The sequence below is a fragment of the Agelaius phoeniceus genome, chromosome 5, assembly GCF_051311805.1.
Source record: "Agelaius phoeniceus isolate bAgePho1 chromosome 5, bAgePho1.hap1, whole genome shotgun sequence".
NCBI lineage: Eukaryota > Metazoa > Chordata > Aves > Passeriformes > Icteridae > Agelaius > Agelaius phoeniceus.
This window is the reverse complement of record NC_135269.1, coordinates 62,681,752-62,708,352: the sequence shown is the minus strand read 5'-3', so window position 1 is coordinate 62,708,352 and position 26,601 is coordinate 62,681,752. Positions and strand designations below refer to the sequence as shown.

At 38.5% G+C, this 26,601-nt stretch overlaps 2 protein-coding genes across 2 annotated transcripts in view; one reads left to right on the top strand and one right to left on the bottom strand.

Moving 5' to 3' along the window:
- CD36 (CD36 molecule (CD36 blood group)) overlaps positions 1–26,601 on the bottom strand; it is a 130,270-nt gene that overhangs the window by 76,411 nt on the left and 27,258 nt on the right. The window lies entirely within an intron of this gene.
- GNAT3 (G protein subunit alpha transducin 3) lies at positions 834–26,601 on the top strand. The gene is made up of 8 exons (XM_054631584.2): positions 834–951; positions 8,595–8,637; positions 12,127–12,268; positions 16,405–16,562; positions 20,396–20,524; positions 25,251–25,380; positions 25,572–25,725; positions 26,411–26,601. The coding sequence occupies exons 1-8, from the start codon at positions 834–836 to the stop codon at positions 26,599–26,601; spliced, it is 1,065 nt and encodes a 354-aa protein (XP_054487559.2).

The following is a 26,601-nucleotide window of genomic DNA, read 5'->3' as shown; positions in this document are numbered from 1 at the left end:
ATCATATCTGTGAGGAGAATCTGACCAATGTCCTTTCTTCATAAGAAAAGGTGCAGTGCTTTCAGCCAAAACTCATAACTGCTAATAAAATAATTTTTATTAGCAATTATTAGCATATTTTATTAGCATTAACACTGGCAAAGACTCTGACATTACTCAAGGAATTACTCAAGGAACGTTTGCAAAAAAATTATTAAAAAGATATTACAAATTACTGTAAGGTGTCTTTTACCACTCCAAGAAAACAAATGTACTTGCCATAATATGAAAATGCAGCAAACATTCCACATGTTATTTAATAAATCAAAAATAATCAAAAATGTCTTTACTATGTAAATTCAAATGATGTCATTTGAAAATATAAGATACATATATTTAGAGCTATTACCACTGAGAAAGGTGAAAACCAAAAATTGTAAATGCTGGGTTTTTTGCTTCAGGGTACACATACTGCTTCAGAAGCTGAAAATTTTATTCTGTAGTTGCTTCCAATCCTGTTTCAAGACATTCTGCACATTTTTTGGAATATGTCAAACAAAACCTCCGTGACCAAGAAGGGAGATCTATGCATATCTTGGTTTGATCTTGAATGGATAACTTTAATTCTGTGACATCATGACACTTCCTTTTTGTGTTGCTATGCAAATGCTTGACTACAGCACCTCCAGGTCATGTGACAGGTGGAAAGGACCATTGGATTTGAAGGCTGACCAGAGAGGTCCAATGGGATTTCAAAATTTTCTTTGAGCCCTGATGGTTGTCCTTCTGAATCAAAGCAACTGATCTGATAAGAAGTAAATCAGCTGCGTAAAGAGAATTTTTAACATCTCAAGATGGGCAGTGGAGCCAGTTCAGAGAGCAAGGACTCAGCCAGGAGATCCAGAGAACTGGAAAAGAAACTCCAGGAAGATGCAGCAAGGGAAGCCAGGACAGTCAAACTCCTACTGTTGGGTAAATGGAATAAAAATTGTTCATAATGCTTTTCCATTGAGGGGTTGTTTTTCTCTGGAATTACATTTTAGTACTGTGAATTTCTCACCTCTCACTATATTATTTGAAGAAAACAATTCTGTAATATACGTTTAAAATATTTTCTGGTTGTGGCCACTCATGAAGTCATAAGGAATAGGCTGGAAATGGCCAAGTCACTGCATGTATTCAATTTGAAATGTTATAAATCCTTGATTTTGAATACTTCTGAGAAATGAAAATTTGCTGTTTGAATAAATGTTATGATACAAACTTACAGAGAACATAGCACACTTATCTCTCTTTTTCATGGATCTATATGCATTCATTTGCAGGAGGATTAAGTTATATAAGTGGCCACATAAAAATCCACGTGTCATGAGATATTGATATTGTTTATCTTTCAAGGTGTTCCATTCCATTTTTTAAAGAAGCAGAAAGTGATTTAGAATGGCTTTTTTTGATGTATAATGGAGAGTGGAATGAAAAGTACTCAGATGAATACCTATAAATATTGACACAAACTACTACTTCTAATCCTCACTATGATCAATTTGTTAGCAGACAGAGGCTGTAATGGCAAAAGAAAAGGCATTCTTTTTCTTGGTACAGCTTTATTCTTGGGGTTTTTTCCCATGGTGCTGTGCAGCTTACAAGAAATATCTGAGAGCACATTAACACCATCACTGTCTTAACATTTTTCTTCTAACAGCCTCCTGTAAAAGTTAGCAGTGGTTTTTCCCAGTGAATGGAAAAACAGTCTTTGATCATTGGAGTGTTTCTCTTTTTGCCTTTCTTGTAATTGCAGTTCTTGCAAATGGTTTTAAACTGACATTTCTACAGGCAAAACTAGATTAGATAAAGTAAATCAACTCTGTTTTGTATCTTATGAAAATGTCTATTTATACCTGTTAAAATCAAAGAACAATTATTCAAAAATACATAAGAGAAGAACATGCAGGTTTCTCAAATAATAATAGGAAAGCAGAAGTTTGATACTCTAGATGTAAAATCAGTATTTGGATTGTGGCTTACAAAGCTTTTCTGTCCAGTTAAGAATACCAAGAGTTTCTGTGCCACAGTAATATAAAATATTGCTCCTAATGAGGAAAGCTTAAGTCAGTCAAAAAAAATCCCAGAACAATATTTTCATTTAAAATTCCATAAATTTAAAGTAATTTATATATATTGTTACAAAAAGAAATTGGGACACTGAGTTAGAACCAGAATCCATCTAATTCTGGATCCTGTCTTTGACCTTATCCAACCTTATCCATGAGGAAAAAGTAAGAAATCCTTTAAGAGGAATGTATAGGATAAAGAGGAATTTTCCAGATAAAGAGGAATTTATAAGTTAAGCAGTTTTATCTTCAAGCTTTTATGCCCTTACAGTATTACTGAAGGCTCTTTTACAGCAGGACACCAAGTAAATGACCCCCACACACACACTGAACATATGTATGTATTTAGTATTAAGGACTTTGGTTTTAAATGTTTCCTAATGTATATACTCAGTCTTCTTCTGACACTATTAAGAGCAGCCTTGAGATAGTTATAGTAAAATACTTTGAAATTCAATGCAAGCTATATGAAAAAAAACTTCTATTATCTTCATTTCCAACCTGAACATAGTTCAGGTTCATTAGCTACACAAGCACTCTTCTCATGAGACAAAATGATCATTAGGATCTGAAATACTTCTTTATAAACTTTTACAATATCTTCCTTTACTCATATTACACATGATAAAAATTCAAAGTTTTCAGTGGTTAATGTTTGGAAGGCTTTTGTTCTCCTGAGCAACAGATGAGAAAGTCTTCGTAAAAATAAGTTGAAGAGATAAAAAAAAAATAAATTAATAACTTAAATTTTCTTCTTAAGAAAATGAGAGATGAATAAACTATGTATCAGGAGAGTATTGCTCCACCAGAGTGAGGGAGTCTCTTGAACATCTGGAGCCAGAGATGCTGAAGCAAGGTGCAGAATGGGCACCCTATCCTTCCACAGGGGCTGCCAAAATGGCCAGATAGGAAAGAATTAAATGTATCATGTTCAGATTTGTGCCTGTTATCTTTCCACACCTCTGAAGGGATATCAGAAATGATAGAAATTTTAGAGTTCATAAATCAAGGGCATGTCTATTCAAGCCAGCCTAGTCCTAGCTTTCTGTTCAGTCAGACTTAATGTTACCTTTGTACTTCAGACCAGATGTCATAGTTTCTTTTTGCAATAGGCAGGTTGGTAGAAAATATTCAGAAAAAAATGAGATGTACATCATAAGCTTTTCAGTGTAATCACTTTTTTCCTTACACCTAAAATGTAAAAAAACCCCAGTGTATTCTGACTTCTTTCTGAGAGTATTATTTAAAATCTAGAGTGGTGTCTCTACAGCCTCCAGCAGATCCCTTTACAAAAAAATAGAACTTCTATTCAGAAAAAAAGGCACTATGTTTGTTTATGTCAAGTTCTATGACCCAGACAAACACACTAACTGGGTTGAGGTGATTTACAGTTTTTATGGCATGTACATATAAACTGGGGAGGGGGGAAATTATGTAGGGTTCTGACGTTCCTCACAAGCTGGCCAGGAGCCAAGAGCATTAAATCCTCTGGGCCAGGTGCTCCCATGCTGCCAAAGCCATCCCTTCCCCCAACCTTTCCATCTGGTCTCTATGTATTTATACTTCAAAAAGATCAGGTTGTTTTATGAGTCTGGAACAAACTCCAAGATGAAAGTTTTATATCCTGTGTATCAGGGCTGTATCTGGCTGCCACATCACCTGTAATCTTTGTAGGATGCAACTTTCAATTTATAGGTGTGCAAAGTGCAGTGCACATTCCAAAATGGCCAAAATAGCTGATGCTCACAGTGATTTTCCACAGAAATAAGAACTTAGCTTCAGTCTAAACAATCATTAAAATTTTAACTTATTTATTTTCAAAGTATTACTCCATGTCTCATTGTCTACAGTTTTCAGTGCCAGGACAAAAGCCACCCTCAACAGAACTGGTCATCCTCACCTCACCTTTTGGGGCACAACTCACACAATTTAACTTAAACCTCTGCTTCAGGGAAACAGAAATTGAAGCTTAGTTTTTGCAGCAAATATTACTCTCCACTGACTATAAGACATCTCTGGTAAATAGTCTGAATGTAGAAATGTATAGTACAGATTCTTAACACCAGTTAAATGAAACAGTTACTGTAGTACTGAACCTTAACTTCCTGTTACTAACATCTGGCCTGAAAACACAGGGTTTGGGCACAAAGACAGCCTAACCCTAACCCAATCTCACTGATGGGAATATACTGATTTTCTTTTTTGGAGAGTGGGGCAGTATTTAAGGACGTTATTCTCTCTCAAGAGGGTTAGATCTTAGATTTTTTTTCTTTCTCGAGTTTCTTTCTCTCATAGACTAAATTTGTTGAGTCTCATAAGAGGACCAGAAAGATGTGATTTCCATTCTAGTTCATAATATCCAGACTTCTGGATGGCACAGGCAAAGATCAGGCAGGGGTGTGAAACATTTTCCGATTTTATTTGAATATTTTCCTTTTTTATTTGAATATTTTCTTTTTTTTTTTATTTGAATATTTTCTTTGCCTGCTTTTTGCTGATTTATGTCATCGTCGGTGAGTTTTAGGACAGGTTTTAAACAAAATATTCAGCAGGGATTTTTTATTTCCCTGTGTTTAATTCTGGAAAAATTTCTAAACTAAACCTTTCCTTCCACAGGAATAATAACTGTAAAGAGATAATAATTCTTTATCTGAGACACAAAAGCACCTTAATATGGAAGAACCTTCCTCAATGTGTCAGCAGATGCTAATCTTGAAAGCTTGTACTCTCCACAGCTATTCAAACAAATTCTGCATAGAAAAACAAAAATGTCAAATCACAGCTGAGGGCCTGGGTTCTGTTTCCCCTTGAATTTTTGAGATTCTCACTGTTTCAAGACACCTCTGGTGTTTTTCTCTATTTCTGCTCTGTCCACATGTCATAGTGTCCTGCAGGGAGCAGGCTGAGCACTCCCAGAGCAGGAGGGGGATTTGTGTCAGGCTGATGGGGGACAGCTCCTTTGCAGCCTTGCTGCATGACTCTTCTTCCTGAGCCTGCTCTCCAGTCCCAGACCCATGGAAGGCTTGGGATATGGTGGGATGCAGCTCTGGAGCACCCAAAGCAAGAGGAGATGCAGGTTACAGCCAGCCAGAGTTCAGCACCTCACTGAGGGTGAGTGTGGTGTGCCCTGGGGCATGGTGGAGGTGATTTCTGGGAAGTGTTGATGCTACCAGCAGTGGGGACATCTTTCAGCTCCCAGGGAGTTGAGAAACTTCCTTACTGTTCCTTCAAGTCCCACACCCAAGTAATTTAAGATGATGCTGAAGAGAGCCAGGCTGAGGATGGAGCCCAGTGGGACCCCAGCAGTGACAGCCAGACTTTCAGGCATTGACTGACACTTTTGTGCCAGTATTCTCTGTGCAGTCATCCATGTCAAAGGAATAGAGACAGAAAAGAGGAGTAAATTTCAGCTAGATCTTAAATATGCAAAATATAAAATATGGTGATGACCATATAAAATATGGTGATACCTGTCAGGTAGACCTGTAAATCTTCAGAGCTGACAGAGCTTCTCAAAACCCTAATTAAGTTCTTTCTGAGCTTCAGGACATGACTGTTCGTCCTAAGTTCTTATCTATTATTCAGAAAATCTAGGCTTGAAGAAGATGCCTTCAGCTCCCTGTGTAATCACTCCAGGTCTTTTGTGATGGACTTTTGCCACTATTTCTGCAAGTAGAAATCCACTGCAGCAGGTGGAAATGCAGCCCTAACCCTGGTTTTCCATACCAGGGACTGTCCAGAGAAGGAGGCTATGGTGAAGGGTGATGGTGAAGGGAAGGAATTAAAAAGCAAGTGCAAATAAAATTATTCCTGACCCACTTCCTGGGTTGAAAATGCTGCTACAACTATGATACTCCATGGTGAAGCCAAAGTCTGAAAGTCACATGTTGTTTGGATAAAAGTATTATTGGCTCATAAATTAAAGATGAGCAGATATAGAAAATTGCATCCAAAAGATATAAATTACATCTCTCACTCTATTTTAACAGTGTCTTTCAGACCTGAAAGAGAAGTTAATTTCTATATTATGTTTCCTAGCATCTTTCCATGAGATGAATGCACAAATTCTCAGTACAGCTTCCTCTCTTCCCTACAAAAAGTGTAGCAAACAGTACCTTATAGACAGGGCTTTACCAAGTTCTTCAGAAGGTCACTGAGAGGATAATAAATGATGTACAAAAAATTTGCATTATTTCCAAACTGTGGCAGATGGCAGCATCAGCCCATTTTGCATGGGCTTGTTTTTCTCTTGCACTTTCTACCATTCACATCATGAGTTTCAGAAAATGCTTTGAGTGTGGTTTGCTGTCTCTTGTGATTCATTTGAGTAAATGAATCCCTGTCATTTGAATACTGTTACATTTACAGAACGTGTTTGAGAAGTCAGTAATCAGTTGGTTCTATTTACTGAGAAGTTCTTGGTTAAAAAGTCTGGGCCTCGGATTTTGGTTTAGTCAGAAATATTTGACACCATACCATGAGGGAATAGGTAATCTACCAAGAGAAAAGCTGTGATGAATCTTTTGATACTTTCTCTCACAAGAGATAAAACCTCCAGCTCACAGCTGGATAACCGAGTTACATGATGGGAGAGCAATGGGCTCCCAGGCCAGGCACAAAGGTGACAGTGAATGGGGGACATCAGGCTGGGGACCTGTCACTGCTGGGGTCCCACTGGGCTCCATCCTCAGCCTGCTTCTCTTCAGCATTGTCTTAAATGACTTGGGTGCAGGACTTGAAGGAATACTGAGGAAGTTTCTCAACAAGGCTAAATTTGGATGAGCTGTCAATTCCCTCCCAGGCAGAGAGGCCCTGCAGAGAGACCTCAACAAATCAGAGGGATGGGCAATCACCAACCACATGAACTTCAACCAGGGAAAGTGCTGGGTTCTGCACCTGGGGTGGGGCAACCCTGGGTGTACAGACAGACTGGTGAATGAGAGGCTGGAAAGCCTTGATGGGAAAAGGGACCTGGGGGTCCTGGTCAGTGGCAAATTGAACATGAGCCAGCAGTGCCCTGGCAGCCAGGAGGGACAGCCCTGTCCTGGGGGATTCAGGCACAGCATCAGCAACCAGGAAAGAGAGCACAAATTCTGGTGATGAATATTTCAGTTTCTTTAAAATATGAAGAATATTTGTCACCTTGAGCCCTGTGTGCAATTTTGGACAGCACAATATAAAAAGTCAGTAAGTTATTAGAAATCATCCAAAGGAGGGCCATGAGGATGGATGGTGAAAGGTCAGGAGAGGAATCATTAAGAGGAGCAGTTGAGATCTGTTCAGCCTGGAGAAGAGGAGATTGAGGGGAGGTCTCACTGCAATCTTCAACATCCTCCTGAGGGGAAACAGACAGTCAGTACTGATCACTTCAAGATCAGTGGCAGGACTCAAAGAAAGAGCATTAAGGTGTGTCAGGGGAAGGTTAGGTTGGATATCTTCACCCAGAGGGTGGCTGGGCACTGGAACGGGCTCCCCAGGGCAGTGGTCACAGCACCGACCTGCAGAGTTCAAGAAGTGTTTGGACAATGCTCTCAGGCACAGGGTGATTCTTGAGGGGTCTTATTCTCTGGTTCTATGAATCCTATCCCATGGATTCACAAAGTTAAATCCTCTCTTCAGCTGCTTTTAAAATCCATCTCTTTTTTGGCAGCTCTTGCCAACCCTTATCACTCTGACCGACCCAAGATGATAGTCACGCCTGTTGATTTGCAGTGGACACACTTTGCATTGATTACTCACTTTCCATGAGATAAGAGGGCAAATTAGCAGTGCATAATCTGGCCAAACCTACACCCCAGTTCTTGAACTTGCTGTGTAAGCAAATGCCTGCACCTCCTCAGCAGCTGGGGGGTTATCCTGCAGAATCATTCCCAAGGTGGAACTGATGCACTGCTCTGCAGGTTTCCCACTTCCAGCCACAGGCCTCCATGGCAGAAGACTACATGGCAGAGGAACAAAAAAACAGTGTCAACACTTTTGCTCATGTGCTGCCTCTGCATCATGAGCTAGACCACATATAAATCTTTACACTCTGGTTTTCCAGTTGCTTACAGAAGTTGGCTAAAGGGCATGGACCTGGCTCACTTGGCTTACAAAAGGTCACAATACAAATTAAAAGAGCAGCTACAAATCAGGTAATAATGGGACACTAAAAGAGGCTGTACTTTGTTCGTGTTTTCCTGCTCATCTGCCAAAGATTAAATCAAAATATTATCCATATTTTATTTACTTGCTAACTAAAATTTCTGTAACTTTCTTTAATTGACTGAATATTCACTTATTTTAAAGTGGCCCTTTGCTTATCAGTATTAATACTTTAACCCAGACTTTGTTCTTTTTAAATCCAAATGGACATTAGGGAGGCTTTATGCTTGGTACAATGAGAAACTAAGACATCTGTACCTCTCTTCATAGACAGAAAATTGTACGTTCCACAGAGTTATTTTTAATACTTGTTTCTTATTCATCTATCAATCATATCTTCTCCACATTCCCCTTCTGCAGGTGCTGGAGAGTCAGGAAAGAGCACTATTGTAAAGCAAATGAAGTAAGTATCTGAATATGCATATGAGCTTTGAATTTGGTATTTGTGGTATAAGCTGTCTAGCTAAAGTCTTATTAAAATATTTATACTTATTTGAATAAAATGCAAAGAAACACCATTCAAATCAGGTTTCCATTCAAACACACTGTAAAGAAAATCACCAAGTGTCTGAGACACACAGGTGGATTGGCAGTCAAATCTGAATGACCAAATCATGCACATGGAGAACAGGGAATCTGCTTCCTTGGCTTAGGCAGGAGTCACTGTGGTGGAAATATGACTGTAAGAGACAAGCAGAGATGGCTGACCCACCTGGCAGCCCTGTCTCCAGCAGATGCCAGTGAAGGATGTTTGCACATCATCCCACCAGCCAAGCCAACACACTTGTGCTGGATGCCCTGGCAGTATCTGATGATCTGTGGCTTGGAAACCATCCTGGACCACTCTGTCCCTATAGCAGCCCTCGGTTTATTCATGTCTACCCCTGAATCTTTTGCTGAACCAATGTAAACTAACAGCATCCACAGCTTTCTACAGCAAGTAGTTCCACAGTTTAATTACACTTGGTGTGAATCATCTCTCCTATTAATTTAATTTGATTTCACCGTATTTCAAGAGTAAATATCAAAATATTTGCATCTTTCTACATGTGTGTGCTGATTTACAAGTTAGTTTGACAATATTTTCATATACAGGTTACATATAGGTGTAACAGGTTACAACTAAATTCATACATGTTTTTCTTTTAAAGGCAGTCAAAATGCTAATTATTTATCTGGTCTAAATTAACAATCCACCAAAGTTCAAGGGACCATACTTGCACTGATGGCAAATCCTCCTTTACTGCACAACCTGATAAAATATTGCTGATGTGTCTATTCTTATTTTCATAGAGAGGTCCTGGTCTGATTCCTAAACCTGTCCAAATACAGAAAAAATTACACAGAATTGCAGCTGTTAAGATTTGATCCCACTTTGTAAGCACCAATCTCTTCCTGTGTAAAAATCAAGCAAACTGTTTATGAAATCAGTAATACTATTCTGGACTTAAGTTCCCCTACTTATTTATTATCTTCACCAATAGCTATTTGTTATCTTCCTTATCTTCACCACTGCATTTTAAAGAGTTAAGTAAAAGATATTATGTCATAAGAACAAATTTCTACTATTTAAGCAACTCATTTTGTAATAAAGCAGATTCAGAACCATCCACCAAATACTTTGCTAACCTTTTTTTTCCAGTTAAACAGTAGATAAATTTATTACTGGTTTGAGTTCCATACAGGAGACCCTCCCTATTCAGCAAACCATTGATATGTGTTGTGCTCAGACCTTCCCCAAGCAGGAGCAGATTAAAGATGTTCCTCTGAACTGAGCACTTTAAGAAAGCTAATAAGCTTTAACAGCATGGAGGAAGGGGAGAGCACTGCAAAGCTGAGAGTTAAATATAAAGACTTGTGCATTTATGACCTGTCAAATTTATCACAAATATTAATTATTTTACAGGAAAACTGTTCACAAAAATTGTATTTTTTTAATATAAAATGTCATTTTTCTGTCACAAGCAAGGACTTTTCAAGGGATTTTTTTTTTCAGTTAAAACCTCCAAAATTAATTAATTTTTTTCCATGAAGCATAATGTTTTCTAGAGAACACTCATAGATGTTTACAAAAGAAATAATTTTGCTGAAAATACAGTTTCCAGCAAAATCATAATGTAGAGTTAATAACATAATTTTCTAATTAATAAATCACCTTTTTTTCAGTCTTAATCAAAGTTATATCGTTTCACTAAACTTTAAAAAATATCTTCTGATACTCAAAATACAGATATGCTGCAAAGCCCTTGCACCATAAAAAGATGAGGATGGTTATGAGAGCTACTAAAAAAAATAAAACATCTCTGGAGCTCTGTGCTTCTAACTGCATAATTTCCAATGTGCAATCTAGCTTTTCTAAAACCAAGTTGCATATCTCTATGCTGTGCTTTTATTTAGCAGTTTGAAGCTTCTACAAATATTTCAATGAATGAAAAGCAGAAAACAAAAGATTTGGTAACTCATCACTCCTGTTGAGACTGAATCACAGCCACCTATCTGATGAGAAGCCCTGCTTTTGTGAAGAAAAGCCTCAGAAGACTGCATCCATAAAACGGGGAGGGTCTCTGCTCCATGAGCTCCTCTTTTTTCTTTCTCCCAAGTTCAACAGGACTCCTTTGAAGCTTGCAGAATTCATCTGAATTCATGATGAAAACAGCATTCAAAAAAAAAAAAAAAAACACCAAAAAAACCAAGGCTTCAAAAGAGAGTTCATAGAGTTGCCTGATCAAGAAGTGATTGGAAAAACATTTTAGAGAGATTTTTTTCCTATAGATGATATTCCTACAGGCACAGAAATGCAACTTTTGAGTTTTCTGACATCCATAGATCAGAGAGATGTTAAGACACATCAGTTGTCATCTGAGTTTTGTGTGTGTTTATTTAAGTGAATTATTTTCTGACAGGGCTGACTTGGCTACTTAGGTAGCTCTCTTCAGAGTGTATCTCAGGCAAGATGGAGCAAAACACCAAACCCCAAAGCCAGAAATTCTGTGTTTAATTGCCTTCATCTCTGACCTGCTGAGGTGAGGGAGAATAGAGCCTTGGTTCCAGAAGCCAAATCAGTTCCAAGTCTGTTCATTGAGAGCACACCAGGCCAAAGTGGGTGAAGATTTCATCCTTTTTCACAACTCATGGAAAAAAGATGTCTCTAAGCCGTGATATAATCTGCACACTGATTTGGAGAACTTTAACCACATGCCATTCTCCAGTCAAGGAGGATTATGAAATTCTAATTCCTCTGTCAGAAAGATTACTGAATCTGATTACTAAGGCTCTTTACCCTATGGAGTAAAATGTAAGTCTCCAAAGCCTGGAGATAATAAGAACAAGACCTTGTTATTACTGTAGAAACTGTATCTGATGCACAAAAGAATATTCATTTTTTTTCTTATTTTCTTGATAATTGCCTCCCAGTGCTGAAACATTTTTGCCAATAATTTTTCTATCTAGGTAAGAATCTGGATAAAAATCAAAATGGCTGAACAAGCAGTGACAGCCCATGACTAATATTGCAGTTTCCAAAAGTAAAACATTTGGGATCTAAGTACAGAAAAATATCTCTATATATTTCTGTATTGTCCTATATCTCCAGGGGTGGGCCTGACTCTTGTTCTAGACTCGTGCTTTGTTTTAGATTAACCCTCAAGCAGAGAAAACAGCAACTATATATTCTCAGACTGGCTGCAGACAACTAACCTCACAAAGACAGAAAGTGCTGTTTCCTGTTCTAGCAGAATAGGCAGATCCACCATTGAAAAATGCATTTCCAAGGGCCAGATGGATTCAGTTCTTTCTCACACTGACTACAAAAGTGCCTGATCTAACTTTGAATGGCTTTTCTTTTTTTAATGTATCCCATAAGCCTTTTGTTGTTGTTTTTTTTTTTCCCCAGAATCATCCATAAAGATGGTTTCACCTACGAGGAGCGCATGGAGTTCAGACCAATCATTTACAGTAATGCAGTGCAGTCCATCCTGGCCATTGTGAAAGCAATGACTAAGTTAGGAATCAGTTATGAAAACCCTGGTAGAATTGTGAGTATGACACATTTTCTCTTAAAATAGGTATTGGAACAATTTTAACTTTTTTGTAATGTAATAGTAGAGACTATTAGAACAAGGAGGATCTGGTATTTTCTTTATGACAGTGGAAACTGAGTTCCATTTGAGTTATATATGACAAAATGTCCTCACTTATTTTTATTTTCTCAAAACTGATGCCTAACTTTTGCATAAACTCCCATTTTGATTGCTACAAAAGAAATGTTCAAGTTGCAAAGACATTAAAAAAAACCAAAAAGAAAAAAAGAAAAAAACCCTTTTCTTAGCTGCTTAGTCACTTATTTATTGCTATTGAGAAATGTAAGAAATATTTTACTTTTATGACCAAACCTTGGGGTTCAGCCATGTGAGGAAAGGTTATGCAGACATGTTGGGAGCATTTCAGTCTGCCATTTGTGCTGGAACAGAGACCTCCTGTTGTGTGGATGCACTACTGGCACCACAGGGAAGGGGTGTCCAACATTCCTGACACAGTCAAAAATCCTCTGCACAGGCAGAGGGAGGCAAAGCCACAGGAACAAGACCTGTTGTCTTCTGTCAATCACACTGAATTTTCAAGGACAGAAATAAAGGAAAAACTCTTCTTCTCCATGCAATGATTTAGTCTTTTAGCCTGTAATTCAGATCTTGCTGAGAATTTCTCAAATGCCTGTCAGAATATCAGTTGATTCCAGTTTTGGCAAATTCTGCCTAATCCCTAGAGGTTTATCTTGGAGGGAGTAACATCTGCTTATCTGAAAGAGCTCTACTTGTTCCTGAAGTCAACATTTCATTATAATGACGTGTGGTACTTTGACCTAAAAAATGATAAACAAAATCTTCAGGGGTTACTAAAGCTCATACAGGCTTTTGACAAAATAGAAATTAAATATCTTCCACGAATGCAAGTCACTCAAACCAACATAGCAAGGCCCAAAAGCAGCACACAGAAAAGAGGGCAATGTTAATGTGCTGTGCTGCAGAAGGAGCCACCAACCACCCTGCATGGCCCAAGCCATGGCTGCAGCTGGACCTTGCAGTGCTGGCCACAAGCCCTGCCTGGCCCAGCCCATGAGCTCCTCTATGTGGGGCAGACTCTGCCACCTCTTACTGAGATGTGTTCTCTCTGTGCCCCAGTGTTCCAGTCCCTTTTCTCAACCCTGACAAACTTTCTGAGATATCTGTACAGGCTCACTCTATGCCAGTTTCACAGACACCCTTTCCAAGGGACTTCACAGCCCAGTTAAATAGCCCAGTCCATTTCTTAGCATTATATATAACCAAATGCAGAAAACACAGCTTTTGTAAGTTTATCACTTATAGCCCAGTCAGCTCACTCTTGTCATTGCAGAAAAGGCTTCTAGGACCACAGGTGAATGTATAGAATGTTTGCAGTGACTGTCTATCCCCAGAATGACAGAAGAGCAATCTGTATATGATTTTTAGAGAAAATTGAAATTCTGGTCACATTTATTTGAATTGCCACTAAACATTGCCTTCTTTTCCAAAAACCTCCAAAAACTTATCTTACATTTCCCATAAAATCATAAGAAATTCATAAGCTTTAGTTGTTTTGATATAAACAGTGATTTCAGCTGGACTTTGTTCTTGCTATGTGTTCTGATCCAGATTTAGCTGCTCAAAGTCATCTAGTTCAAGGTCTGAGATTATCTTGTTCCCAAAAGCAATGTGTTTACCCATGCTCCAGGTCTGCCTGCAAATACATCTTACTGGTATGCAAAAGGCCTTAACACTTAATTTAAACAACATCTTTTCTGGGAAGCAAGGTAGTGTTTTTCTCTTTAAAACATTTTTCCCATCTATTTTAGTGTGAAAATCACCTGAAGTCTTTGTAAATGCCAGAGATAAACAAAAGGTTGTACAAATCAGGGTGATAATGTGATAAATTCAATCTGCTGCTATCTTTCTTTATTATTGTCCAGGTTTAGGACAAATTTGGGAGAGAACCTTCAAAGGGGTTCCTCTAGAAAGCAGATTCAATCAGCCCCTGCCCCAAATTGTTCAGGAAAATATTTCCTTGGAGAAAAGTGGGAAAAAACTGTTTATTTAACAGGCAAAGCATTTACCAGCACAAAAAATTAACAATATTAAACAAGAAAAGCTCTTGCTGTTCCAAAAGAGATGACAGCCTCAGAAAGTCCCCTTGGTGGGCTGTAGCTCAGCTCAGCCAGTCTCTCACCAGTCCCTCCTGTGCTGGAAATGCTCTCCCAGACCTGGGTGGGCCACAGGTGTGAGCTCCTGGTGCTCTTCTGGGTGCTCAGAGCAGAGCAGGTTTAAACAGGTCCAAGAAAAAGAAAAAACCACAGTCCAGGGAACTTCTATGCCTCAGCTAGCTAAAAACTAACTAAAAGCAAAGGAGAGCTCTGTCCTGCTGTGCTGCAGACAGCACAGTCCAGGAGAGGATGCAGGGGAGCAAGTGCAGTTCCTGATAACAAACTCTGCACTTCTCTCCCCCCTTCTCTCTCAGAACCAGCCATAAAAGTACAAAACTTATTTCTGGGCTCAAAAGAGGAATGGAGATACGAGCATCATAAAGTCACCCCAGGATATCTCACCTCTACTTCTTATTATTCTTATTACTAGGACAATTATGTAAGCACGAAAATCCACACTTGTCCCCTTTTGCATAATAATTAATGAACAATCAATGAACTCCAGGTGTACCCTCTACACCTAGAGACTCTGAGCTCAAGGCTTCTGATTGTAGGCCATTCAACCTGCAAATCCAGCCTGGTAGCTGTAGTCATTGCGTGATATGTCATATCTTGAAGCAGAGAACATTGCAACTCTTATCTTTCTGCTGAACAAGTGTGCACCCTGGAGACAAATGTGAGGCACACACGAGAGGGTGACTCGCTTCTGCTGATCCCAGCACTGCAGGAGGGCATGGGGGTGTAAATGGAGCTGGTGCTGCTTCATGTAGAAGGGCAATTATCCTGCTGTCCTCCTCCCTCTTTCCAGTGAAGGCAATTTTCTAGTGGTTATTTCCTAGTTTTGGTTTTTTTCCTCCATGCCTACTCAATTTCTCTTTTTATTTTTTTTCTCCATGCCTACTCAATTTCTCTTTCATAAAAAAAATGCAGTGTTTAATTTTTGATCTGTCTCTGATTTTTATAAATTTTCCATAAACTGCAGCTCCTCTTGAGACATAAAGATATAGCACATTCTTAAAATAAATTTGTTAAAAATTTTTGTGAAGATGCTTCCTGGTTTTGAATAAAACATACTCCCTGCCAAAACAGTGTCTGTCAGAATCCATTTATACTTTTGCAACTATTGACTGCAAGTCACTTGAGTTGTCTGCTTCTATGACTAAGGAGTTATATTTTATAATTATCCCTTGCTGTGGCAGTGTATCAAATGACTATTTTAATCATGCTCTTTATTTACAGTAAATTCATCAGTAAATACATCAAATTACTATTTTAATCATGCTCTTTATTTACAGTAAATTCCTAAGCTGTTAACTGCTGAAAAGAAATATTTTTAATGAACTACATTATTTAAAATATTTTCATTTGGCTACAAAAGGAAGAAATTAGAGAATAATATATTGAAAATATTTGGGATTTTACTCTGTACGGGTTTCTTCTTCAACACATAGGGGAAATGCATTCACAAATTATATTCACTTTGTCACATTTCTTACTGGGGTCAGAAGCTAGAAATTTTTTCTTATAAACACATTCAAAACCAACTTTAGTTATAGATTTCTGCATTGATATAGTTATAACATGTTTTAAATTTAAATGTCCTTTTTAATTTAATTTTTGATACCTTATTACTCTCTTAATATAAAAGCCTTCCATCCAAGTTGGACTATTTGTGAATGCCTATGGCAAAATGAAACTGGGCCCTCATATCAAAACAAAACCACAAAAGATGAAAACTCTGTGTATCACAATTTCAGAGTTGTGAAACCTTGGCACTACCTAAAGGGAAGTGAGCCTGTAAAAAGATGTTTACATGCAGAGGCGAGTACAGCAACCTGGAAAAACCAATGAAAATGAGAAATTTTGCCCTTTCGACTCATTACAAACCAAGCTCATCTTCAAGGAGGTGACGGGGCACGACGCGCTTGCACAATATTTACTGAAATTTCTCTTTAGGAAGATGAGAGGAAGCTGTGTGCCATGGCAACAGCTCTGGAGGATGGCAGCATGTCCCAGGAGCTGGTTGAGCTCATCAAGGAGCTGTGGCGCGACGGCGGCACCCGGGCGTGCTTCGCCAGGGCAGCAGAGTACCAGCTCAGCGACTCGGCGGCATAGTAGGTGACACAGCTGCTCAACAGCTGGCTCCTGTGTGTGCTGCAGTGCCTGTCCCCCTCGCAGAGCAGCCTCTGCAAATCATTGCTGGGGAACCTGGAAGAATGAGGAGGTTACTAAGGTTTATAAGATATCAGAAATGTTTAGCCGGAGGAAAGAAGTGAAAGCAAGGTTTCAGAAAAAATTTGTGTCTGTGGGTTTGTTTGAATGGTTAAAAAAAAAAAAAAAGTGTATTCTCCCTCTGAGTACTTCTAGGACAAAATTAGGGAAAGGTGACTCTAAACAGCTTAGATTTTACCTAGAGTGATACTTGGCATATGTTGCAAGATGCTAAATATAAGTCTGGAGGAAACTATAAAAACTTTCCTCTAATCTAACAGGGCTGCACAGACAGGTGCTCCCTGGGCCATTACCACCTCGGCTGAACCAGAGGTGCCCTCCAAGCCTGACAGCCCCAGGTCCCTTTCTGAGCCCTGGAGGTACCAGACAGATGGGCAGGGGGCTGACTCGGGCTGCTCACCCCCACCCCTATGCAGGATCACCCTCCAGCTGGGGCACATCTCCCACCTCAGGTGAATCAGTGACTTCAGACTTTCAGGAGCCCCTGGCTTGGCTCCAGCCCTGCTTGCTACCTTCTCACCCAGCTCATACACTCCATGGAGGGAGGTGTCACTGGGTCAGAGTCTTTGGAGAGTACTCCAGTCTGACTCCAGACCTGGGGCAGAGGTTTGTCCCAGCTGAGGTCCATCTTCTGAGACCTGGAGGTGGAGGTTTCCCCACGCCTGGAGCTCCTCCTACAGGCTGAGGGCACCTGCAGGGTGAAGGTGCTGGGTGTCACTCCTGCAAGGCAGGAAAAGAAAGGCATAGCTGAATGCTGGACCTCAGGAGGCAACCTGAAGTCATTCATAGTTCAAAAATTTTAGGTATAGTGCAGGGAATATGCAGAAAAAATATGAAAAATTCTTCCTCTCCTATACCTTCCAAACAGGAATGAAGATCTTTTGCAAGAGTCCTAAACATAGAAAATATTGCCTATGTTGTTTAGTTGATTTGACAGCATTCTATAGCAGCATTGTATTTTTATAAGAATGGTACAGAGCAATTTTTTTCTACAAAACCCTTTCTGACAGGTTCCACTGCCATTCCCACTAAAAGCCCATAACAAACTAGACATAATAAGTTAAAGGAAAATTACCTCTTAACTTTAAAACAAAATTTAAACCCTATTTGCCAGCTAACATTTTTTGTGTACCCTCTGCCAGGCAAATAAGGTTTGTTGTCTACATAGAAGATAGAAGAATATAAATTAATTCCCTTTCAGTGTTAATGTTTGTCTCCTGTTCTAACTTGAAATAGGTTTCAGTATTTAAGGAGGTTAATATAGATTGTGTCTGTAGTTATTATATATTTCTAGATTTACATTAAAAACAGCTACAGTGAGATGTTTTTCATCTACTTGAACATTTCTGCTAATTTCTTGAAAATTCTGCTTCTCTAGCTTCATTTTTTGGTACCTGATGCTTCTAAAATTCTAGCCTTTGGCTCTGAATCATTAAAATCAACTTTATGTTTGCCCTTACTGCTGGGCTTCTAATGATCAGTTCAAAGTCAGCTGCAATCAACCATCTAATGCTGCAGTTCAATTTCTTTTAAACCCCAAACCCTGTTTCTCAGTGCCTGTGAACCAGCTCCTACATAGAATCTTGATTAATACTGTGTAAACTCTGACTTTCTGAGGTCATGTTCTCTGAGATTTTTCATTATTAACTCATGCTAATGAAGTTTGATCACTGCTTTTCCTTTGTGTGCTTTAATTGAAAAAACAATTACTTCTGAATAATAGAAAAATTCCCTCTTTGTCAAATTTGGCTGGAATTTCTCCCTTAGACTCACCTGGAACTATTTCTGTTTTAAAATGGAATGATGGGCATGGAAGGGGCAAGATTGGAATTATAAATTGTGACTTTACATGTCATTGTTGTACATGGTGCACCTTGCTATCTCAGCCATTTTCCTCTCAGGGTAGGGGCCTTGTCACCTCATCCAAGCCAAGGAAAATCAGCATTTACTGACCCACCAGCTTCCATTCCCTCCTTTCCCAGTGAGGAGATGATCTGCAGTCTCCCCTTGGAGCTGCCTAAGGCTCTAGGATGTGCCTGAAATTGCCTCCTGCTCCTTTAACTGCATCATTGACTTGGTCTAATTTTTTATGCAATGACAATTGGTTGTGTTGAATTGAATTTAGGCATTTGTGGCTAAGAACTGTCAGAACTTTATTTTATATGCAAGGGTTTATTTTAGTGCTTACATGTTTTATAAATAACAAAATGCCTTTTGTTTCTGCCTTTCACAAAAGTGAGCTGAGTTCGCCTCAGGCCCTACTCAGAGAAACAGAGCTGTATTGCTTTTTTTTTCCCTTTCCCCAACAGATTGCTTTCTGGCCTCAAATAATGGGAAAACATTGAATTACTCAGATCAGGTTCAACACCCCTTGCAGACTGGATACAGTTTATTCAACTTAAAATAAGAAAATCCCATTTCCCATACAGTTTACTCAAAATAAGAAAATCCCATTTCCAAACTTGGAAATATCCAAATGAAAAATTCCAGCATTTTTAATTTTTTATTTTATTTTATTTTATTTCATTTTCTTCTTCTTTTTTTATTTTTATTTTTTAACTTACAGATCTATTAAATATTGCACACAAGGATGATGCTCTGTGAGGTTTCTTTTGGAAGATTCTGGTTAAATTCTGGTTAAAATCTGGAAGATTCTGAGCAGCAGAACTTCCTTCTGGGTTCAGTGTAGAGACTGTAGACTTAGTGCAGAGAGGAAAAAAGAAAGCATGGAGCCTAACAGCCATTAGAGACACAGTGTTTGTTTGCCAGAGACATGAGGCTACAAATAGGAAGGTGCCAATTGGACACTGAAAATGCTTCAGCTATTGTGTGGCTTCTTGCTTTTGGCTTTGGTCTTTATTTGAATATTAGTAGCTAAAATTCAGGAAGTTACTCAAGCACACCTTTTTCTTTTTCTTTTGTCAACTCATAACCCCTCTGCACAGATTCCCAGACCAGCCAGTAGGATTCAGAGGCTCTGCCCAGCCATTTAAAGAAAGGTGTCTGCCCCTATAAGAGACAGGAGAAGAGTTGGACAAAAACATGCTTCCAAGATCTGGTTTGGGTTCTCATAATATGTAGATTTTATCTGTGTATACCAGAAATAAAAACAGATAATCCACAGTTTTTCAAGGGCTCTTCAGAAGGGGATTCTCAGCTTCATTGAAGCTTTTGGTTTTGACTAAAAATATATTTTTTAAAATCACTATGTACCTTCGTGTTGTAAATTGAGAGGTCTATAGGAAAAACAGCCCTTAAAAGTGAATTCTCCCAAAATATTATGCCCTCCCTTTCCCTTAGGAAGGAAAATACTATTGCAATCAGTCTGACAGGCTGAGGTGATTCCTTATGCATCTGCTTCTGCAGGATGCTTGTGGTTCTTGCCCTGAGGTAGCAATTCCCACTTGCTGAGAGAAAATGGCCAAAACCTCTTTGCTGACAAGGTGGTTTTCAAGCATCCCTAGGGAAAATAAGGATTTTCCTTATCTGCAAATCTAAGAAAGATGCTTATTATGTGCAATTGAATTCCACTTCTATATAGAAGGGAAAAAAAAGCCTCTGAATTGTGCAACTCAGCTGTATAAAACCAACAGTACCGTATTTAAATATGGATATTGCATAACATATTTAAAAGGGTCTCAGTGAGGAGTGATAATGTAATGGACATTTCACTTTTTGAATTCACCAAGCACCATTTCTTTCTCACTCTCCCCAGTTACCTCAATGATTTGGACAGGCTGGCAATGCCAGACTATGTCCCTACTGAGCAAGACGTCCTGCACTCCCGAGTGCAGACAACTGGGATTATAGAGACTCAGTTTTCTTTCAAGGATTTAAACTTCAGGTAGGAAAGTCTTATTTTATAGTTTTCTTGGGTTTTATTTTTCTTAAGTATTTTTTTCCACAGGTGTTGACTTGTTATAACACAGGTGATATCGTTGTGATAGCATTGAATCCAGTCTTATTTAACATTTTTGCACAGCTGAAAAAGCAAGATATTTTATTATCAGTACTCCAACTTTGAGCATATAATGGACCATTACAAACAGGTCACAGAATACTGGGTTCTAAAAGGGCATTTTTACGTATGCAAATGTCTAAAAAGCTTTAGTTATATCCTGCCATTTGAATAATTGTGCCATTATGAAATTTGCCTACTTAAATGTCCTTAAGAGCATGCAAAAAACATTTGATTCCTACCAATTTGCACATACTCTTAACCTTTCACTCTTCTTTTGAGAATGGAAATAACTGCTTTTAGCACAGGAATGCACTACAGCTGGCCAAAAAAAAAAAAAAAGAAATAAAAAATCTGTCCCATGGGGAATTTCAGCATTATCAAACATATCTTCATGATCATTTAAGATGAAAACCAAAATTCTCAGAAAAAAATTTTGAAAATAATGCCTCTGAGAAATTTGACTGAAATGTTTTACACTTTCAGATATTCAAGATCTAGTTATGCTTGGTGAACCAATTAAAAATATCTAATTGCACATGAAGATGGATTTGAATGAATTATTATCATTTCAGAGTTCTATAATCCTCTTCTCTGTGGACTGAAATGCATTTAATTCTCAATTTAAAAGCTGGGGCGCATATTGAGAAATGCAGTCTAGACAAGAAACTGCCTGTAGAGACAGACAGATTTATAAAGCATGAGGATTATAACTTTTACATTTTTCATTTGGCTTCTTTCTTTCTCCTCATGTGCCAATTAAGCATTCCCCAAACCATCTATGCTACCACACAGATGCTTTAACACAACAGAGATTGCACATACAAAATGAGATCCTGAAGTAGATGTCTTACAAATAAATTATTATCATGTATCAATATTCTGATCACGCATGAAAATTCATGATTTGCCTAAAAAGGCTACAGGGCAATGTCATGGACATCATCTTCCTTTTCTCTGAGTAATGTATTTCCAGCTTTGTACATTGGAAATTTGAATGCCTTCAGTTACAATCATAGTTCATGTATGAAATCATTTCAGGGTGGAGAAAGAAACCACCAGAGGGAAATCCTCATTGACAAGGATGCTATCAGCCCTGATAAGAGAATATATATATATATGATATATATTATATATTATATATTATATATTATATATTATATATTATATATTATATATTATATATTATATATTATATATTATATATTATATATTATATATTATATATTATATATTATATTATATTATATTATATATATAATACTAATATCAGCATTAGTATTTGGGTCTAGCTGAAAATGCAGCACAACTGGGAATTTAGTTTACAAAATTTAGTCTGCAAAGTTTAGTTTATAAAATTTATTCTGTAAAAAAGAGGAAGGCTCTTAAAGCCACCACAAACACAAACCCCACTGTTTTTACCCTCTGCTGTGCATCACAGTGGTGTTATGTGAGTAAATCATTGGTGGTTTCAGGCAGTTGAGTAATATTAGGTAAAATCACTACAAAGGAGTCTGCGGGGTTTGAGCTGCTAAAGGGGTGCAGAACAATTACAAATCCATGTTAACCAGCCAGGGACTGCTACTTTGCATTGCCATAGCAGTGCAAAACAGCTGGAGGATCCTGATGTCTCTGCACCAAGTTTGCTAAGTACCATGGAAACATCTATAAAGAGAGGAACACTTGCACATTCAGAGTGAGTTTTGGCTGATGTACTGATGGGCCTTCAGGTCACAAGCCATGCATGGAAACAAAAAACCCACGAACAGATGCCTCACTTACTAAACACTTGTCCTTTACTGAACTGAATGAGACAGAAAACATTTTGGTTTTGTGCAGTAAAAGTCTAAATCCCAGTACTGCTTCCAGGAACTGAATTACAGTTGCACAGAAATCATTGATTTTTATTTGCTCCTTGCTTAGTAGTTACTTTGCTGGTTTGGTGCAATTTAGCTTCCATGTGCTCTTCAATTTATTCCACTAATGTTGACTTAAAGCCCAGAACATATTTAAATGTTTTCAAAGGAGATCTGATCTTCATAAGTCCTCTCTAGTGTCCTTTCTATTGGTGTGCTAGGAACAGCTTGACTAAAATCAGGCAAGCTTTATTTTAATCTTCAGACCTCTCTGTGTGTACCACTGGAGGAGTATATAGATAATTCTGTATCTGCAGCTAAGTTTTTCAAGAACAGTTCTGGGGAAATATAGAGATTTCTAGACTAACTTTGACTGTCTTGGTAAAACAAGATCATCTCATTTTCTACCATTTATTGAGGGACTTTAGTTTTACATGTGAGTGTGTTAAGTTCTGGGCTGAGAAAAGAGAAGCTGACTAAGGATAGTACAGCAAAAACTGCCCTTAAGCATTGCCTCTGGCCTTGCCTCTGGTCTTGTCCTTTTTGACTTCTCTTGAATATTCAAAGGCCATATGCTAAAAGTTAACAGGAAGTGAATACTGATTCACATGATTATCAAAACTTTCCTGAAGAATAAACTTTGTAGCTTTTATTATTTGTTTTCCTGCCATAACCCTGATTTCAGAGTTATACACCACAAATCAAGGAAGGCATGTAATTATAGGTGACTTTTGAGTACTAATCAGAGACAAAAGTCAAAATATTTTATTTATTTGTGCTGATCCCACTCTTCAGTAGACCTTCTGAACTCAGTGAAGATATGCTTGGAAGAATTTCATTACTATTATCAAAATCTTGCTCCACAACAACTTCCTGATTTCCAAAATAATTCACTTTTATTGACACCCAATAAAAAAAAAAGATGAAATGTCCCAGAAAAAAAAAATTGATTACTCCTCAGCTGCAGAAACATTTCATTATGAGCACTGAAAGGGTTTTATTTTTTCCCTAGGAGGGAAGAAAAATTGCAAAAAATAACATTTTTTAACATCAACTGCACTGCTGATGGTGAAGGAAAAAAAGGATTAAGATACCGCAAAAAATGTTTCAGTAACAAATTATTTTTGCTCTGTTTACTATTGACATGATTGTTTCTTACTGAATTCCATTATATTCATTGCTATAAGAATTGTTTAATTTTCAGATACTGCAGGATCCAGAAATCTGCTGCATATTCTTAAAGGAAGGAGTTATCCAAGGGGGGATTAGGCTTTATGGTATTAAGTTCAACAACAGGAGGCACAGGGAAAAGTCATCATGCACACTAGGAAACAGAAAACCTAAGGGCAGGATAAATTTGATTTTTTTTATGTTTTCCCTGTTTTCTAATGCACTTGAAAAATCTTCAAGTTTGGCACCTTTTGTTTCAGAAAAACAGTGAAAAGAAAGTCCTAGCCCTTATCACTGAAAAACTGCAAGTGCAAGTGGGAGTTCTGGAAGCTAGGGCTAAGGGCCCTGAGTCCCAGCCAGGTGTGCCCAGATGGCTTTGGATCCCATAGAAAGTCCATATAAAGTTCATATGATGCTATCCAAAGGTAGTAGCAATTCCTGGCAAAGGTGGAAGGAAATCATTGCAGGGAAGGAAGCCCTACAATTCCCTCTGTACAAAGCAAGGGAATCCTGCTCCCCAGGAACTGCTGCTTAAGAGCAGCCAATGAAGGTGAAGAGACCCTCCAAAGGTGGGATGCAGGTTATGCAGTGGGCTCAGGGATCACTCCAGGCCAGGGAGCAGATGGCAACATCTATTCATGCACAGCCAGGGAGCAATGTGTGACTGGCCTTCAGTCCTGTGTCTTATTGGTCAATTTGTCAGTTCACTGCAAGCAAAACCATGAAGTCATAAATGACACTGAATTTGAGGGTCTTCTATTGATGTCTCAGAACTCTGCCCTAAATAAATCCTAGCCTGCAAGTCTTAGTCCTGCACTGAGCCCCATTTCCTCAACACTTCCTTTTCTGGGCCCCTCAGTTTGGGAAGGACATTGAGATGCTTGAGCGTGTCCAGAGGAGGCAACAAGGCTGGAGAGGGGCTTGGAACACAAACCCTGTGAGGAATGACTGAGGGAGCTGGGGTTGTTTAGCCTGGAGAAAAGGAGACTCAGGAGTGACCTTATCACTCTCTACACTCCCTGAAAGGTGGCTGTAGTCAGGTGGGGTTGGTCTCTTTCTCCAGGCAGCACTGATAGAACCAGAGGACACAGTCTCAAGCTGCACCAAGAGAAATATGGGTTGGATATTAGGAAGAAGTTTTTCACAGAAAGGGTGATAAAGTTCTGGAATGGTCTGCCTGGGGAGGTGCTGGAGCCACCATCCCTGGATGTGTTTAAAAAAGACTGGATGTGGCACTCAGTGCCATGGTTTAGTTGAGATGTTGGGGCATGGGTTGGACTTGATGATCTTTAAGGTCTCTCCCAACCTGGTGAGTCTGTGAATTCTGTGAACACAAAGTGCCACACATAAGTACTGACTATTAATCCTACATGCAGGTATTTAAGCCTTTTTATTTCATTTTATACCCACTACAAAGCCATGAGTAACAACACACAGCACGCCTTGACCTTTTGCAGTGGAAACAGACCAATATTTGGAAAAGCTGGGTATTTGTCATTCATCTCCATTTGAACTCTGTGCATTAAAAGCATGGCTACATCCTTATGAGTGCTTTACATTGTACAAATGCTATTTTTTCTGCAAAGGATGTTTGATGTGGGTGGACAACGATCAGAGAGAAAAAAGTGGATTCACTGCTTTGAAGGAGTTACTTGCATCATATTCTGTGCTGCACTCAGTGCCTATGACATGGTTCTGGTGGAAGATAAAGAAGTGGTGAGTCAGAGCAAACAACTCCTTTTGCTTCTAAGTTTTAATGTACTCTCTGATGGTACATTCCCATTCTCTGATAACCATTTAAAGGTTATTACACTCTATTGGTTCTTTCCAGTAAAGAACATCTCAGTAAAAATGATGTATGGAGATGAGATTTTTCAGTCTCATGATTACCTTTTGCACCTCAACAGAACAGAATGCATGAAAGCCTTCATCTCTTCAACAGCATCTGCAACCATAAGTGCTTTGCAGCCACTTCCATTGTGCTGTTCCTAAACAAAAAAGACCTCTTTCAAGAGAAAATAACAAAAGTTCACCTGAATATCTGCTTTCCTGAGTATAATGGTAAGTTTGGAGTGTTCAGGAGAAAACACATTCAGATGTTTTGTGTAGGCCATGAATGAAACACTGACTTTGACTCATGCCACCTATATATAAGCCTTTAAATACTAAACCTCTTACCTAAGAATCTTCTTATGAAAGAATGGTATGAGACAGACACAACCAGAATTCAACTCATCTCACCTACTCACAGAGTTTATCCTAGGGTGGGTTCATTTCTCTCCCCAGAGTTTCTTATTTCTGTCCATTAGTGGTAGAAGAAGGTGAGAATTTAAAAGTTTCAGGTGGCTGAAGGGTGCTGTGATGGACTCAGCCAATATTTCAGTACAAGTCAGTATTTTATCACTCACACACACATCACAACTGAATCCAAATTTTTGTTCCTATTTTAAGAACTCATTCCATAAGGGAAGTCTGTCTCTTTTTGTATGTCACAGTAGTGTCTACTGGAAATCAAAAAACCACCAGATGTTCCCAGCTGATGCAAGAGAATATATAAGGCTGTGTCAGAAATTTCGAGAGAAAAACCAGCGTAGATACAGAATTTTCATACCTAAAGTATGAAGTTAATTCAAATAGAAAGAAAGGGGGAAAAACCACAGAAAACATTATTTTTTCTCTTTTTGCAGTTGTGAGGAAGTACCAGTTGAAATGTGTCTTTTTTTGCTTTTACTTTTCTTTCCACTAGGACAAAATACATTTGAAGATGCTGCAAACTACATCAAGAAACAATTTCTAGACTTGAACATAAGGAAACAAGATAAAGAGGTATATTGTCACTTGACCTGTGCCACAGACACTCAGAATGTCAAATTTGTTTTTGATGCAGTCACAGACATAATAATCAAAGAAAATCTGAAGGACTGTGGGCTTTTCTAG

Bases quoted from the DNA above. Each gene is read 5' to 3' on its own strand.
- GNAT3 (XM_054631584.2), top strand. From the start codon at position 834: ATGGGCAGTGGAGCCAGTTCAGAGAGCAAGGACTCAGCCAGGAGATCC. The intron at 12,269-16,404 runs GTGAGTATGACA...ATTTCTCTTTAG, and splicing joins ATGAAAACCCTGGTAGAATT to GAAGATGAGAGGAAGCTGTG. The intron at 25,726-26,410 runs GTAAGTTTGGAG...TCTTTCCACTAG, and splicing joins CTGCTTTCCTGAGTATAATG to GACAAAATACATTTGAAGAT.